We start from the raw sequence: 17,500 nt of genomic DNA, 5'->3' as shown, positions 1-17,500 counted from the left end.
GGTGTTTAATGGTGAATGTCGGTGTTTCATGGTGAATGTCGGTGTTTCATGGTGAATGTCGGTGTTTGACGGTGAATGTCGGTGTTTCATGGTGAATGTCGGTGTTTGAGGGTGAATGTCGGTGTTTAATGGTGAATGTCGGTGTTTGAGGGTGAATCTCGGTGTTTAATGGTGAATGTCGGTGTTTCATGGTGAATGTCGGTGTTTGACGGTGAATGTCGGTGTTTAATGGTGAATGTCGGTGTTTGACGGTGAATGTCGGTGTTTGACGGTGAATGTCGGTGTTTGACGGTGAATGTCGGTGTTTAATGGTGAATGTCGGTGTTTCATGGTGAATGTCGGTGTTTCATGGTGAATCTCGGTGTTTTAGGGTGAATGTCGGTGTTTGACGGTGAATGTCGGTGTTTAATGGTGAATGTCGGTGTTTCATGGTGAATGTCGGTGTTTCATGGTGAATCTCGGTGTTTGAGGGTGAATGTCGGTGTTTAATGGTGAATGTCGGTGTTTCATGGTGAATGTCGGTGTTTCATGGTGAATGTCGGTGTTTGACGGTGAATGTCGGTGTTTGACGGTGAATGTCGGTGTTTCCTGGTGAATGTCGGTGTTTGAGGGTGAATCTCGGTGTTTGAGGGTGAATCTCGGTGTTTGACGGTGAATCTCTGTGTTTGAGGGTGAATCTCTGTGTTTCATGGTGAATGTCGGTGTTTCATGGTGAATGTCGGTGTTTCATGGTGAATGTCGGTGTTTGACGGTGAATGTCGGTGTTTGAGGGTGAATGTCGGTGTTTGACGGTGAATGTCGGTGTTTGACGGTGAATGTCGGTGTTTAATGGTGAATGTCGGTGTTTCATGGTGAATGTCGGTGTTTCATGGTGAATCTCGGTGTTTTAGGGTGAATGTCGGTGTTTGACGGTGAATGTCGGTGTTTAATGGTGAATGTCGGTGTTTCATGGTGAATGTCGGTGTTTCATGGTGAATCTCGGTGTTTGAGGGTGAATGTCGGTGTTTAATGGTGAATGTCGGTGTTTCATGGTGAATGTCGGTGTTTCATGGTGAATGTCGGTGTTTGACGGTGAATGTCGGTGTTTGACGGTGAATGTCGGTGTTTCCTGGTGAATGTCGGTGTTTGAGGGTGAATCTCGGTGTTTGAGGGTGAATCTCGGTGTTTGACGGTGAATCTCTGTGTTTGAGGGTGAATCTCTGTGTTTCATGGTGAATGTCGGTGTTTCATGGTGAATGTCGGTGTTTCATGGTGAATGTCGGTGTTTGACGGTGAATGTCGGTGTTTCATGGTGAATGTCGGTGTTTGACGGTGAATGTCGGTGTTTGAGGGTGAATGTCGGTGTTTGAGGGTGAATGTCGGTGTTTGAGGGTGAATCTCGGTGTTTCATGGTGAATGTCGGTGTTTGAGGGTGAATGTCGGTGTTTTAGGGTGAATGTCGGTGTTTCATGGTGAATCTCGGTGTTTCATGGTGAATGTCGGTGTTTGAGGGTGAATCTCGGTGTTTCATGGTGAATGTCGGTGTTTCATGGTGAATGTCGGTGTTTCATGGTGAATGTCGGTGTTTGAGGGTGAATGTCGGTGTTTCATGGTGAATGTCGGTGTTTCATGGTGAATCTCGGTGTTTGAGGGTGAATCTCGGTGTTTGACGGTAAATCTCGGTGTTTCATGGTGAATGTCGGTGTTTCATGGTGAATGTCGGTGTTTCATGGTGAATGTCGGTGTTTCATGGTGAATCTCGGTGTTTGAGGGTGAATGTCGGTGTTTAATGGTGAATGTCGGTGTTTCATGGTGAATCTCGGTGTTTCATGGTGAATGTCGGTGTTTGAGGGTGAATCTCGGTGTTTCATGGTGAATCTCGGTGTTTGAGGGTGAATCTCGGTGTTTGAGGGTGAATGTCGGTGTTTCATGGTGAATCTCGGTGTTTGAGGGTGAATCTCGGTGTTTCATGGTGAATGTCGGTGTTTCATGGTGAATCGGTGTTTGAGGGTGAATGTCGGTGTTTCATGGTGAATGTCGGTGTTTGAGGGTGAATCTCGGTGTTTGAGGGTGAATGTCGGTGTTTCATGGTGAATCTCGGTGTTTGAGGGTGAATCTCGGTGTTTCATGGTGAATGTCGGTGTTTCATGGTGAATCGGTGTTTGAGGGTGAATGTCGGTGTTTCATGGTGAATCTCGGTGTTTGAGGGTGAATGTCGGTGTTTGAGGGTGAATGTCGGTGTTTCATGGTGAATGTCGGTGTTTAATGGTGAATCTCGGTGTTTGAGGGTGAATGTCGGTGTTTGAGGGTGAATCTCGGTGTTTCATGGTGAATGTCGGTGTTTCATGGTGAATGTCGGTGTTTGAGGGTGAATCTCGGTGTTTCATGGTGAATGTCGGTGTTTCATGGTGAATGTCGGTGTTTGAGGGTGAATGTCGGTGTTTCATGGTGAATGTCGGTGTTTGAGGGTGAATGTCGGTGTTTCATGGTGAATGTCGGTGTTTGAGGGTGAATGTCGGTGTTTGAGGGTGAATCTCGGTGTTTGATGGTGAATGTCGGTGTTTCATGGTGAATGTCGGTGTTTGAGGGTGAATCTCGGTGTTTGAGGGTGAATGTCGGTGTTTCATGGTGAATGTCGGTGTTTGAGGGTGAATCTCGGTGTTTCATGGTGAATGTCGGTGTTTGAGGGTGAATGTCGGTGTTTCATGGTGAATGTCGGTGTTTGAGGGTGAATCTCGGTGTTTCATGGTGAATGTCGGTGTTTGAGGGTGAATGTCGGTGTTTGAGGGTGAATCTCGGTGTTTGATGGTGAATGTCGGTGTTTGAGGGTGAATCTCGGTGTTTGAGGGTGAATGTCGGTGTTTCATGGTGAATGTCGGTGTTTGAGGGTGAATGTCGGTGTTTCATGGTGAATGTCGGTGTTTGAGGGTGAATGTCGGTGTTTCATGGTGAATGTCGGTGTTTGAGGGTGAATGTCGGTGTTTGAGGGTGAATGTCGGTGTTTCATGGTGAATGTCGGTGTTTGAGGGTGAATGTCGGTGTTTCATGGTGAATCTCGGTGTTTGAGGGTGAATCTCGGTGTTTTATTGTGAATGTTTTGTTGAGTGTTGACAGACACCTTGCTGTGGACTTTCTGTGCGTCTCCTTCGAGCAGGTCCTCAGCTCCTTCACCCGATGCCACTTTTCTCTGAATGTGTGCATTCTGTTCCCTTAAGGCAACGATCTGCAGAAAGGAAGAAAGAGAGAATTTAAATATGAAAAACAGAATTAGATAGTAGACCTACTCGTGAACACACATAATGCGTGAGAAAGGAGTATAAAGCTTTTCGGATGATGTTTACTGATTGACACGGGAACCCGATCAGCCCGCTGGGGTTTTTTCCTCTTACACTTTACACACACTGATCTTGTTAAACACACACTCACCGCATTGCTGCAGATAAATATCAGGTGTTTGAGTGAGTACTGTAATTACAGAGCTGAGCTGCTTCACCTGCGCACCGAAGCAGTGACACGCTAATGAGAGTTAATTCTACGTTCCTTCAGCTTAAAACTACAACATGAGCGAGGAAATGACAGAATTTCCCTGAAGTACTTTTCCTTTAACCTTTAAAGTCCTGGATAATGAGGATAGCGCGGAATTATCCGGAATATACCTCATACGTAATTATCTGGAATATAAAATACACACAACGCATCAGGAATGATATCGCTTGTGTCTCTCCATAGATAGAATCTCACTGTACGGATTTATAAAACTCACTGCGTCACTGGAAAAAAGGCTGGTCCTGATCATGGAATACACACACACACACACACACACACACACACACACACACACACACACACAGCATCCTCTCATCAGGATAAAGGGCATACAGGGATTACTTTGCTCCCATGTCATGTTTAAAGAGGAAGCTGTGTGTGTGTGTGTGTGTGTGTGTGTGTGTGTGTGTGTGTGTGAGAGAGAGAGAAGAGAAGAAAAAAGAAAGCTCAGAAATGTCAGAGACCAAAGTAGAAAGAATAAGAGACTGAAAGAGAGAAAGTGACTGACAGGACACACACAGAAGCCACGCATCAGACACTGATGATCTGATTAGTTCTTACCTCCTGATTGGCAGCAGTTAGCTCCTCCTCCAAGGCAGAGACTCTTTCAAGGGACACACGTAGCCTCTCTCTCACCTACAGGTACATGGGGGGGTGGGGGGGGACGGACGGACGGACGGACGACGACAATATATTTAAACAAATAAATAAAAACATCTTTATCATTAGTTATAAAATTGGAATGCAGTACTTTATTTCAGCGTGTTCACATTTAATTGACCGTAATACGTAAAGCTTAACGCAGCATTTCAAAATGAAGCAGGACAGGAGTTTATTTCGTGCTAATGACTCATGTTCTTCAATATCCCACCTCTCACAGTTCAGCTTAGTTTAGAATCGGGTGCATTTCTTGAAATCGTGGTTTAATCTTCCCTCAGTGACGGCAGGCTGTCCAGCGCCAAACCGCGACGCTACCTCCACCGCGCCTCACAGACGGACCCGGGTCTTAGTGTGTTTCCTCTGAATATCGTGTGCCGCTGTGTCGAGTATTTTCACTACGCAGTTTCACTCATATGGCTCATCTGTACACGGTTTCAAACATCCAGGCGGTATTTTTTTTTGTCGTCGTTTTAGGAGGGGGGGTGTGTGTGGGGGGGTGGGGGGTTATATCACTTCCATTATCAAAACCAGATGAATCCCGAATCACCCATATCTTCAATAAGGATAATTATCATTCCTGATTCCCCTTTTCCGTTTTTTTCCCCCTCTCCCCCTTTTACAGCTATTTTTATCACAGCTTTTTATATCATATTCACTTCCTCTCTGACGCTCCTTCACTCTGTAAAGCTTCAACACGGACTGAAGCTATGACTCCACAGGAAGGAGAAGGGAGGGAGGACTGGGTGGATATCATGAACAAAAAAGTGACATTGGAGGACATGTTGTTATGAATACTGCTTGTTATATGTCTTAAAAAAAAAAAAAAAAAAAAAAAAGAACAGTACTGCAATAATGAGACTTTATTTTAATTCTACGTGCGAGTGTTTCAGCCTGTCCGTGTCTGCGTCTACGTTTGATGACGTCATCAAGTTTTCCTGATACTCGAACACACCCACTGACTGCGTCGTGTCTCGTACCGTGATGAAAATGGCTTAGAGGAAGGCTCAGATCTGAGCTTCACCTTTTCATCCAGAGCTTTGTGATGCTCAAACAGGGATTTGAGAGCTTTGAGAACTTCCACCTCGCTGGAGACTCCTGATGGAGACTGAGCCTGTCGCTTCACCACCGTCATCCTGAGAGAGCGCTCGTGACGAGACACCAAACACTCCAAATGCTCCAGCAGCAGCTGAGGACATACACCATCATCATGCAGCAATATAAGAACTGAAAGCATTCTTAAATGTGGCTAAACACTCCTAAATAATAAATATCACCACTGCCTAAAATTATTCTCGAAAACATTCAATACAATTCCTTTAAACATCTCTGAAAGTACACTTTGCAGTGCCAAAAACTCCTAAGACACTAACAGTACTCTGTAAAATGCTTAAAGCACTTATAGTATTCCCGAAAGTGATCACGAATCTCTACAGGTACCTTTTTTAAATCCCTAAAATGAGCAAAAACTATTTCTAAACGAGAAATACGCAGAACTCCATAACCCTTTCTCACAGTACACGGGAGATAATCGACTTATCGGACATTTTTAATCAGTATAAACAAAAGAATTATTTTATCACCACAAATCTGTTCTAAGGTGAGTCAGGACACGGTTGGGTTTCTGTGTGCAGAGTATCATGACTGTGTTTAGCTGTAGGCGAGCAGAGCGATGGGAAAGGGGAGGACTGTGAGCCCCGTACTGGGCAAACAATTCACGACGTTCTAATATAACACTGGTACAGAGATCAAACGGACAGCACAACTAAAACACCAGAAACAACTGCCACGAAAACATTATAACATTTAAACCTAGTACGCTAGGTAAAAAGATAAAAAAATGGCAAATTCTTAAAGTCCTGAGTATCTACTCTCATATTAGCCATTAACCTCTACTGTGGAGTGTGACATCCACAAAGTCTCTAAAAGTACCTTTGTAAGTACCTAAAATTACCCAAAATGAATCCCGACACTCACTAAAAGTCTATAACAGGTACTTTTTTCCAGGTATTTTCAAGTATTCAAGAAAGTGTCCCAAAGTCTCTAAAAGTACTTTTTAAAGTTCTTCCAATAACCTAAAACCATTCCAAAAAATCCTCATAAATCTGTAAAGGTACTCTTTATATTCTTAACATTATCTCAAAGTATTCCAGAGAATTCTGAAAAGTCTCTGAAGGTATCATTTTCAGTTCCCAAAATTACCCAAAAGTGTTTCTGCAAATGTACAAAATCTATTCAAGAAGTACAATAAATGATATAAAATAAAGTGCCTAAAATGATCTAAAAGTTTTTTTTAAACTCCACCAAATCCCTAAAAAAAGAGACATCCAAACCTCCTTAAAGTTCTCAAAAGTACCTTTTAAAGAGGTTTAAGGAGTAAGCGGTAGAAGATGGATGGATGGATGGATGGATAAATCACTTAAAGGTATTCTTGAAAATGGCCAAAGTTCAGCACCATGGACAGCGTCCAACACGAAAACAAAATGGTGGCTGGCTGGAGAGCAGGAATTACGAATGACCGTAATCCCAAAATGATTTCCCCACTCTAGCTTCGGTGTCACTCCGAATGAAGTACTTTAAAGGTCTAGAAACATCTACAATCCCATTAATATACGCAATAAAATATCTGTGTTCTAGTCCAGAAATACATACACATTCATAAGAATCCATAACACATCCATACATAACAAATCCCTAAAAACCAAATCATTAAAGGTTTTCCTCAGAGCTCCTAAAAGTATTCAAACACCTGCAGTCCTGTTCGATGCAATGCCTGAAAATCCTGAAACCCTAACATTTCCAAAAGTGTCCATATTTCCTCAAATACGTGTAAGTGAGCTGTGGGTGTGAGGTGGGAATCAGAGGTCAGGCTCGTGTCAGCTTCCTGATTAAAGCGAGAAATCTACGCGGTGGTGTTTTATACAGAAGTGTTTCCATGAAGCTCATTCGAGAAGGAAACTTCATTAAGCATAATCAAATCGGTTATTAAACCCTAAACGCTCACACAGAACCCACACCAGATCACGGCCATGTGATCTCAGCTACTGCATCACCAGAATCCTGGTGAGGAAATACAGGAAAGTCCAGAGGATTCAGAGAAGAAACAACAAATACACACTTAAGGGTTCTTCAGTTGTTCCTCTGGTAGAACTCTTAAAGGGATGGTTCATTTACTCACCTTCATGTCGTTCCAAAACTGTACGACTGACTTTTTTCTGTGGATATTTTAAGAAATATCTTTTTTTTTTTTGTTGTCCATACAGTGGAAGTCAATGGGCACCAAAACAGTTTTGGTTACCAACATTCTTTAAAATATCTTCCTTTGTTTTCCGCAGAAGAGAGAAATGTGTACAGGTTTGGACCGACGTGAGGGTGAGTAAATAATGACAGAATTTTTATTTTTGGGTGAACTATCCCTTCACAGGTTCTACGTGGAACCCTACAACAGAGTGTCATTTCCTGTCATTTCAAATAGAATCATTTCAGGACACAAAAGAACCCTTCATTATCCAGTACACCTGTAAAGAGCCCTTGAAGAACCCTGTTCTTCCTGGGAATTATAGCTCAGGCCGCATGCTTAATAATTTGATATTTTTCCTTAAACATTTGCAGTATTTAAAGCTAATTCCACATACCACAGTCACATTTAACACGTTTATAATATACAAAATTAAAAAGCTCATTTACATTTGTATCTCTGTTAAGTATATATATATATATATATTATTCAAATTGTTTTGAATGCTTTCTTACAGTATTCTCCAGTTTATTACGCTAATGTATGGAATATAATATCTTTTAGATCAGAAGATTTTATTCAAAGTAAGAAATATCTGAGCGCTCGTCCCACAGTCGCCTCTTCGCCTGTCCCACAAACGCTCCGTTGGTCGTTCGTTAATCGGAGACTGAATTTACTGAGAACTGAGTGAAGTGTACGATTTAGTGCTGCTGCTAATTAGCCATATTTATGCTAGGTTAATCTACCTAGGCTGCCTTATTGTAACCACTGATATTGGATATATATCCACTGGTCGGGGGTTCAAGCCCCAGCACTGTCAGGCTCTAGGTTACTTGATCCTCAGAGAGTTCTGTGCCATGTTGAACTTCCAGTGACCAGTATGAGGGAGTGTGAGAGCGATGACACCAAATTTAACATCCTGCTCCCCATTCACACCTGAGACCTTGTAACACTAACAAGTCACATGACAGCGGGGAGGGAAAACGGCTAACTGGGCCCAATTTGGACATTTTCCCTTAGGGGTGTACTCACTATTGTTGCCAGAGATTTAGATAATAATGGCTGTGTGTTGAGTTATTTTGATGGACAGCAAATTGACACTGTTACACAAGCTGTACACTCACTACTTTACACTGTAGCACAGTGTCCTTTCTTCAGTGCTGTCACATGAAAAGATATCATCAAATATTTACACAAATGTGAGGGGCTGTGTACAGTGGCAGTGTACACATACGTGTAAAAGGCTGCATATGCATATATTTGGCACTATGTAACTATATACGTTATAACAGCTTCAAACAAGCGCTAATAGTTGTAATTAACGCTGAGTAGAGCCTCACAAGCATTTGTTTCAGGCTCCTGGGGTCCCACGGTCTAGTTCTCTAAAAACTTGATCGACTGAATAAAGTCTCCGACCTGGGGACCTTGAGAACAATAGCTTAAAATCTTCTCTGGGGCGCGTACCTCCATTCCGACGTCACACCCTGAACTGCTCAGCTCTCAGTGCAACGTGTATTCTGCCTCATTTATGATCAGTTTGCGATAAAGGCATCTTCGCAATAAATAAATGCACGTAAGTGTAATTCTAAGAACCGGTTTCAAGTGTACTTTGTATTCGGCCAGGTGCGCCCCCTGAGAAAAGCTTATCCTGGACCCCCATCTATAGTCACAACATATTCTAGAACTCCTGTCGAACTCTGAATCATGGTGTTGAGTTAGCACAGTGCTAAACCGGTGGTGCTATACTTGTTAGCCTCATATGTAGCTCCAGAATAATGTCTTGGCTAAAAGACTACATTTGAGCTAAATGACACCCAATCAGCAATAAGAAATAAACATTTGTGGTTTACTTTTGATTGGTTTATAAATCAACTAGCATTTGTATAGATGATTAGCACAGGCCCGGCGTCATCTCTAACCACAAATGTGCTCCATGCTTATGTTAACATAACATAACACCTGCTAGCGATGAGTGTTAGCGTAAATGTCAGTGTAAATGTGCTTTGTGATATGTTTTTATCCTTACAAGAACGCTGCCTCATCTCCTCATAATTAAACACTCAGCTCGTTAAAGCAACACTTTATTCTCTCCTCCGTCTGGTCTTATCAGCGCTCTGTCTCCTCCGTACAGCTCGAGGATCATGAGGCTCTTCAAATATGTAACTTTATGTCCTGGATTTTATCAGTGAGCACTTGGCTGTAGTGGGAACCGGTGTTTAATTGAATTTTGGTAGGAATGTCAGTACGCTTGACTCACCCGAGCCCAGAGGGGAACCATACAGGCCTGGAGGTGAAAATGAGGTGCGAATAAATTCTTTCTCACGCTGTGTCTCTGCTGAGATTGAGGTGAGTTGAGGCATCTCTGAGACAGCGTGGGCATTTTCATCACACCTCCAAACTGACGCCATCATTACAAGATGTTTATATCCTGCCATTCTGTAACTAACGATATGCATTTTAGTCTTTTTGACAGAAAACCTGTTGACTCCATATCCATATATATCCATATGTCATGTTGTAGCCTTCAACCAAACGTAGCGGTGATAAATCATCAGTTATAATCCTATATATTAGATGTGCTCTTTCACCACTGTAACCAATCAGATCAAAGGCCCCGCCCCACAAAGCCTCGATAACAATTGGACCTCACTTTCCGACCAAATCAGACCAAAGATCCCTTCCTCCAAAATTCCACTTCGACCAAGCAGAACACAATTCCTGCCTCCAATTCCACTGTAACCAATCAGAACACAATTCCTGCCTCCAATTCCACTGTAACCAATCAGAGCACAATTCCCACCCCCAATTCCACTGTAACCAATCAGAGCACAATTCCCACCCCCAATTCCACTGTAACCAATCAGAGCACAATTCCCACCCCCAATTCCACTATAACCAATCAGAGCACAATTCCCACCCCCAATTCCGCTGTAACAAATCAGAACACAATTCCCGCCTCCAATTCCGCTGTAACAAATCAGAACACAATTCCCGCCCCCAGTTCCGCTGTAACCAATCAGAACACAATTCCCACCTACAATGCTTCTGTAACAAAAGATGGCAGTTCATGCCCCCAAAGTGAGTGCACTACTTTGGGGTTAGTTTAACCTCCTTGCCAGAGTGATAAAGAGCTGCACTATATGGCCAAAAGTATGTGCACCCCTGACCATCACACTCATATGTGATTCTTCTCTAAACTGTTGCACACAATTGTATAGAATGTCTGAATTGAAAATTGATAAATTTATCTCTAAAAAGCCGCCAAAAGCAACGGTGGCAAGGAAAAACTTCCTGAGACGATATGAGGAAGAAATCTTGAGAGGAGCCACACTCAAAACAGAACCCATCCTCATCTGGGTGACACCAGATAGTGTGATTGCCAATAATTCCCTTCTATAACTGTGTACTACACAATAAAACAAAGAGTGAAACTGTGTAATCAGGAAATTCACCACAGTCTCGATATGAAGTATATTCCGCTGAAGACATGGACTGTCCACCAATGGAGATGGTTAGTATAACAGCAAAAGGGGAACAATTCTGGAATGAGATGTTCAACAAGCACAATATGGGTGTGATAGTCACGTGTCCGCATACTTTTGGTCATATAGTGTAGTTTACGTCAGGATTCCACTCTAGCTAGCCAGAAAGTGTAGCCCCTAGTTCTCAGTGCTAGCCCGCTAGTTAGGTAACCTTTATTTTTACAACCTACACATGCTAATTTCACCCTCAGCTAATTAGTTATTGCTTATACGCCAACTATGAAGAATTCCATCCATTCACCCTGGTGTTGTTCCTCTCAGCCTTGAGCTCGGAGATCTCCTCCTCTTTCTCCAGCAGCTGTTCTCGGCAGGCATTCAGCTCTTTCGTCAGGGCCGCAAACTCCTGCAGAACACAAAGATCACCAGTTTAGCATCATACACTTTTCTTTTTTATAGCAAGATGGTGTCCTCATGCTAACTCAAAAACATGGACGACTTTACAAATATTCATAAACGTTTCTTATTTATATACAGGATCAAATGTAATTTGACTGGATAAGTTGGATTCACTTATGTTCACATGGACACACACACATGCAGGCACACACACACACCCACATACACACGATTGATTGGATGCAGATGTAAATGTCACAGAACCGGAGGCCAATTAGAGCAGGTCTCGATGACCCTGCATTTTCCCATAAACCCACGGATGTGTTCACGTAGCCGAACACGTTGGCCTTACTGCACATTTAACACACACACACACACACACACACACACACACACACCCTGGAGCACATTTTAATTAGCTTTACACACATTCCCTTTACACTTCGTCTTCATGTAGCTGCAGCATTCACTAAAGTAGGTGTTAACAAGTTAGCAAAAATAGATCAAAATACAGCAAGTAATGGAAACAGTAGCCAGGAAGTATGACAATACAGTCATGTGAAAAAATAAGTACACCCCAGGGAAATTGAATTCCATGTGTACAGGATGATCTGTTGTAGATGATCATGTAACATGTGGTGAGCCAGCCAGGAGTTGCTCAGTTAGCTGATGACACAAGATTGAGGTTGTTGTTGTTTTTTACATTATACACACTGTGTTGATTGCTGCTATATTTACAAACACCATCCCAACGCTTTACCACTCAAATGGTTTATTTAGAGTTAATTGAGCAGTGTTAGATGAGATAATGATAAAGGCCAGAGGAAAACACTACGTCCCCTGAGCAGGCCGAGGACGCAGTTGAGTTTATCACACCTCAATAACACGGATATTGATTTTATCCCTCCTACACGGCGGAGTTAGATTAATGATGGCTCAGTAATTGGACCGGGATCTGAGGGTATGAGAATCCTAACATCCAAAAGACCAGTCGCTAATGATTATAGAGAGAAGAGGGACGAGGCAGTGACGATGGAGAACTGTAGAGACAAAGTTTAGATGCAAGTTGATTAGGTTTGTAAAATTTCTCATAAACCACAGCTACTAAAGAGACTTTTGTGCTGACACATCCTCAGTCATTTATTACAACTGTGAAGTTCAGTGACTCTCTGCATTGCTCTTTTTTATTCATTATGGAACTGTTCAGGTTTGTGCTAGCACGTGTCATGAATTCCCACATGTAGCACAGTGCTAATAGCTTCAAAAAATAATTAGCCAGTGTACTGAGTAAAAAAACAACCCTTATATCACCATAACCACCACCACCACCACCACAATGTGCTACACTAAAAACTTATGGTGAGCCAGCCAGGAGAGGCAAGAACATTGTCGAGCTGCAACCCATCATGACTCGATGAGATCCATTCTGACCCAAAATGTGTTTACCAAATCAGAGAACTGAACATTTCAATTTTGACATCACACACTTCTCAACTGAGTTCAGCATTGGTGAGCCAGCTAGGAATATGTTCTATGTATGAAATAAATAGGTGACATTTCTAATCGTAATCACGAATGAGAATTGTCTAGAAATAACTCACCAGAGAAGAGCTCTTAAGTACTTAAACCCTTGAATCTTTCCTGAACATAAATAACAGCATTGTGTATTCCAAGACTTAAGACTGAATTTCACGATAATTTCAACACACTATGGGACATTATTGAATCTGGAACCAATAAAACCACCAAAAATTCTGAGCTCTCTACAAAGAGCTCACTGTGACATTTTGCTATGCTTGTTCCTACACTATTATTTGCTAGCCCATAGCAACCTTGCTAACTCATGCCACCAGCAAGGGAAGAAAATGCAAAAGGATATTGTACAGCTGGAGGCAGACGGAATAAAAATTAGCAACAAAGCATCTAACTGCTCAGGCTCCGCCTCCAAAGTGTCCGCTTATAGTGATGTCATAGTTGGCATCTTACACCTATGTTCTTGGAATAAAAGAGTTAGATAAGGGTTCTTGACATCTGACTTGAAAAGGAAACAGTCGGTTGTAAGGAACCTTTAAGTGTTCCTCCAGAGAGACAAAAACATTCCAGAACCTCTGACCAAACATCTGGGCTCTAAACAAACATGCCACTGTGACTTCCAGCTCAAAACATTTACTTAGGAGCATGGAGCAGTGCACGATGTGGAGAATAGCAGATCTGCAGAGTATCTGAACCATCTGCTGTTTTTGCATTCAGTCTCACACTGTGACCTCACAGCAGGTCAAAGGTCACAGTATACTCATTCTCCCCATGCGTGATGTAGTGAACATGGCAGAGAAGTGCATTCGGGTGATTTATTATTAACATCTCCTCCACCTGATGTCAAGAGTTTATTATTTCAGATATAAATATACTCAGCAACAAAACGTCCTCTCGCATTCAACTGCTTTTATTTCTAGCAAATTTCTTAACGTGTAAATAGTTGTATTAAAATAAAAAAACATTCAACAACTGAGACACAAACTGAAGAAGTTTCACAGACGTTTGAGGAAAAGAAATGAAAGAATGAGTCCCTGAATAAAGTGGAGTTTGATATCAGAAGGAACAGTAAGTATCTGGGGTTCTCCAGCTGTTTTAAGTACTACAGAGCATCTCATCCTCATGGACTGCATCAGATTGGTCAGTTCTTGCTGTGAGATGTTCCTCCACTCTTCCACCAAGGCATCTGCAAGTTCTCCATCACGTCTGGAGGACACATGCTTACATGTAATGTTCCACTGCGAGGACGATCAGCTGTCCTTCCTGTCTCCCTGTAGCACCGTCTCAGACGTCTTACATTACAGACGTTACAGTTTATTGCTCTGAACACATCCGCAGTCCTCACGCCTCCCTGCAGCAGGTCTATGGCATGTTCACGCAGGAGAGCAGGAACCCTAGACATCTTTCTCCTGGTGTTTTTCAGAGTCAGTAGAAAGGTCTCTTTAGTGTCCGAACTTATTGTAACTGTGACCTTAATCATCTTCCGCCTGTAAACTCTTAAGGACTGCTCCACAGGTACATGTGCAATAACTGTTTATGGTTCACTGAACAAGCGTGAAAAACATCGTTTAAACCCTTCAATAAAGATCTGTAAAGAATATTTGGATTATATAAAATGATCTTTAAAATACAGTCTCCTGAAAAAGGGATGTTTCTTTTTTTGCTGAGTGACACACGTTCTGTTTGTACTGCTAGAACTAAAATTCTTTACGTTTTTTTATAATCCTGGAACGTAGTAAAACATATGACACTGTTCCAAAATCTAAAGGAATACGGCCTAATATTCTTAAATAGTAAACACTACAGTAGGGCTGAGGATCCTGCTGATGCAACACACATTATTATTAATAGAGACATGAAAAACAAAACAAAAACAATGCTGGAATTACGCAACCAGATCCTTTATTAGGTCTTACAAACCTCTGAGACGCATCCAAAGAGGACTCCAACTAATACCACCAATTAACGTTTTAATTATCCTGAATAAAAAAACAAACAACAAGGACCGAATTAAAAGATTAGACCTTATTCTGGTTAGAACGTGGTTTATTAAGAAATGTCACACCTCAGGGCTCTTGATTCTCGATTCTGATTTGTTAGCTGCCAATCACATTAAAATAATCAACACACACACACACACACACACACACACACACACACACACACAGTTTGTTACTCACTTATGCACTTCCTGAATGTTCTCTGTTAGCTGATAAGCAACTTTCTTGGGACAAACCAAAGAATCCTGTATCTCTGAAGGAAACCCTAAGGGTTCTTAGCATCTCACGTGGAACTTTTTCTGAAAAGGAAACACACTGTTGTAGGGTTCTGCATGGAACCTTTAGGAGCCCCTCCCGAGGTACAAACCAAACTGTGAGTCCCCTTCAATGTCCACTTTAAACTATATTCTTGCAGAACCCTTGTATCAACACTACGCCGTTGTTGTACCGTCTCTTTTTTACACATCGCTGGAGTTGGAAGCAGATACTGTGATGCACCGAAAGCCATTTATATTTAGGGACAGTAAATATTTAGCATTACATGTACACAAGACAGTCTAAGACATGAGATGTCCTCGTCACGGGATCCATGCACAGTCAGAGTGCTAATTAAAACGTGTTGATTAGGGAAGAGGTGAGAACTGGAGAGGTGTTGGAGAGAAACAGAGAGACGCTGTAATTACAGCATGTTCAACATGGATTCAGACAGGAGGAAGGAGGAAGAAGACCAGACAGACTCAACAAGCTGCTCCCAGTGAGCTGCTGTTCAGGCGATGCGAGAGTGACGATACACCAAGACGGAGGAATCTGAAATAATTCAGCAGTATATAAAAACACCAGTCGTGGGATGTTTAAGTGAGTAAACCAACTTCACTGCAAATAATGGCATTTTCACACTCGGCTCGAATAATTGGGGCGGGGCTCATAATCACATGGCTGCTTCCAAACAGAAAAAACTTCTTTACAAACCGAGGCTCGATTGTGGAATATGTCACTAAGTTTATCCGTTTAATGTTTTTAGTTATTTTCCTTTGGCACAAACACTCAAGTGGCGAAGAACAGCACTTTTTAGATGCATGGCATATCACCTGCAAACGAGGAGCCAATCTTGTGCAAGAAGGTTTTTAGAGCCCTTTCCCTGCCATGATCAAACCTGAAACAGGAAGTAACTTGACACGTTGAACCGATCACATTGCTTGGCGTGCAGCATTGAGAGTGGATAGCTTTCACACACAGTTTGGACCACACTATGTTTCGGGTGAAGCAAGCCCCAAACCACAATTTACAAGATGATCAGGGATTGGTTCTCTGGACCACTCGCGACCTCGCAAATAGCTTCCACACTTTACAAAACATACCAAACTCTCTGATCAAACAGTCCCACATATTCACAAGATTGAAGACAACCTAAAACAACATTCTTCAAATTGAAGGTGCCAGAAATTATTATTCGCAGTGATGCCATAGAAGAGCCATTTTTCCAGTTTTTCAATTAAATAAATGCTACTATTATGAAGAAAAGTCACTTCATTTATTCATCTTCAGTTTATCCTGGTCAGGATGGCAGTGGATCTGGAGTCTAACCCAGAAACCCTCAATAACCCATTCAATGGGCAATAGTACAGGATCCTGAGAAAATCTCTGATAAGTTGGAGAAAATGATTTGGTCTTAGGTATCTTATAGCGAGGTAGCTAAGCACAGAACAGGCAGTAAGTAATGCAGTAATGCATAATGTCTGAGATAAACACCTTAGCATGCAGCTACAAATGCTAACATCATCCCGTCATTCACACCCTATCAGTTATTACAACAACACGTCCAGTTTGGACGCACACCGTTATTAAATTACACCATTTTAATAAACGTACCTTTCATCTTTGTGACTATTCATAAGTTCACTAACAATCTGGACAAAAATAAACCCAAAAACAATCACAGACACGCGTTATTTTTTCACACCACTTATCGGATATATTTTCTTGTATTCCGGTTTTGCTCCTCGCTTGTTTTCTGACAAATCCCGCCTCATCCAGGACAATTTGCACAAAATTCTCTCATAATCAGCCCACCAATCTGACAACTGACTTGTTATTTACATCACCATAGCAACCATTGCAACATAGTGAGATTTGGGAAGAAACGCTTTATTTATTCCTTATGCCCGTATTCCAACAAATCATTTTTTGCTGGATATTTGTCTCTATGTTCCTCAACTGGGTTACTGATGGTGATCGGGAATTATTGACCAATCATAGCGCACATGAAGTGGGAATAAGGATAGCGTGTTAGCAGTTCTTCCTCTCTGAGTTTGCAGATGGATTGCTGCTCCGTGTTTTATGTGATGTATAGTTATCATGCTAGTCCTGGTGGTCAGTCTGTGAATGAGACAGATCATAAAAATCCCATATTATTTTGTTTATTTAGTTCTGACCTGAATAAACTATTTCACATAACAGATGTTTACATTTAGTCCACAGGACAAGATAATACCTGAATTTATATAAATTACCCCGTACAAAAGTTTACATACCCTTGATTCTTAATACTGTGTGTCGTTACCTGGATGATCCACGACTGTCACCTCGCGAGACGTAAGGGAGATTAGGACGGATGCAAGTGCAGTTAATAGTTTTATTAAAGGAGACAAAGGCAGATAAATCCAAATCGT

The 17,500-nt window shown here is 41.9% G+C and overlaps 1 protein-coding gene across 6 annotated transcripts in view; it reads right to left on the bottom strand.

The window, feature by feature from the left end:
* Positions 1-17,500, bottom strand: part of ppfia2 (PTPRF interacting protein alpha 2) — a 147,867-nt gene that overhangs the window by 45,681 nt on the left and 84,686 nt on the right. For all 6 annotated transcript variants that reach the window (XR_008398432.1, XM_053688484.1, XM_053688485.1 and 3 more), the window contains 4 exons: positions 11,204-11,305; positions 5,207-5,371; positions 4,087-4,161; positions 3,098-3,202 (listed from right to left, as the gene is read on the bottom strand). Coding sequence is in view for 5 of the 6 variants with exons in the window: in XM_053688484.1 (XP_053544459.1) it covers positions 3,098-3,202; positions 4,087-4,161; positions 5,207-5,371; positions 11,204-11,305 (447 nt within the window). In the remaining variant the exon portion in view is untranslated. The remainder of the gene's footprint in view (positions 1-3,097; positions 3,203-4,086; positions 4,162-5,206; positions 5,372-11,203; positions 11,306-17,500) is intronic.

The sequence above is a fragment of the Ictalurus punctatus genome, chromosome 19 (genome assembly GCF_001660625.3).
Source record: "Ictalurus punctatus breed USDA103 chromosome 19, Coco_2.0, whole genome shotgun sequence".
In the NCBI taxonomy this organism is placed as follows: Eukaryota; Metazoa; Chordata; class Actinopteri; order Siluriformes; family Ictaluridae; genus Ictalurus; species Ictalurus punctatus.
This window is presented reverse-complemented; position numbering and strand designations above follow the sequence as displayed.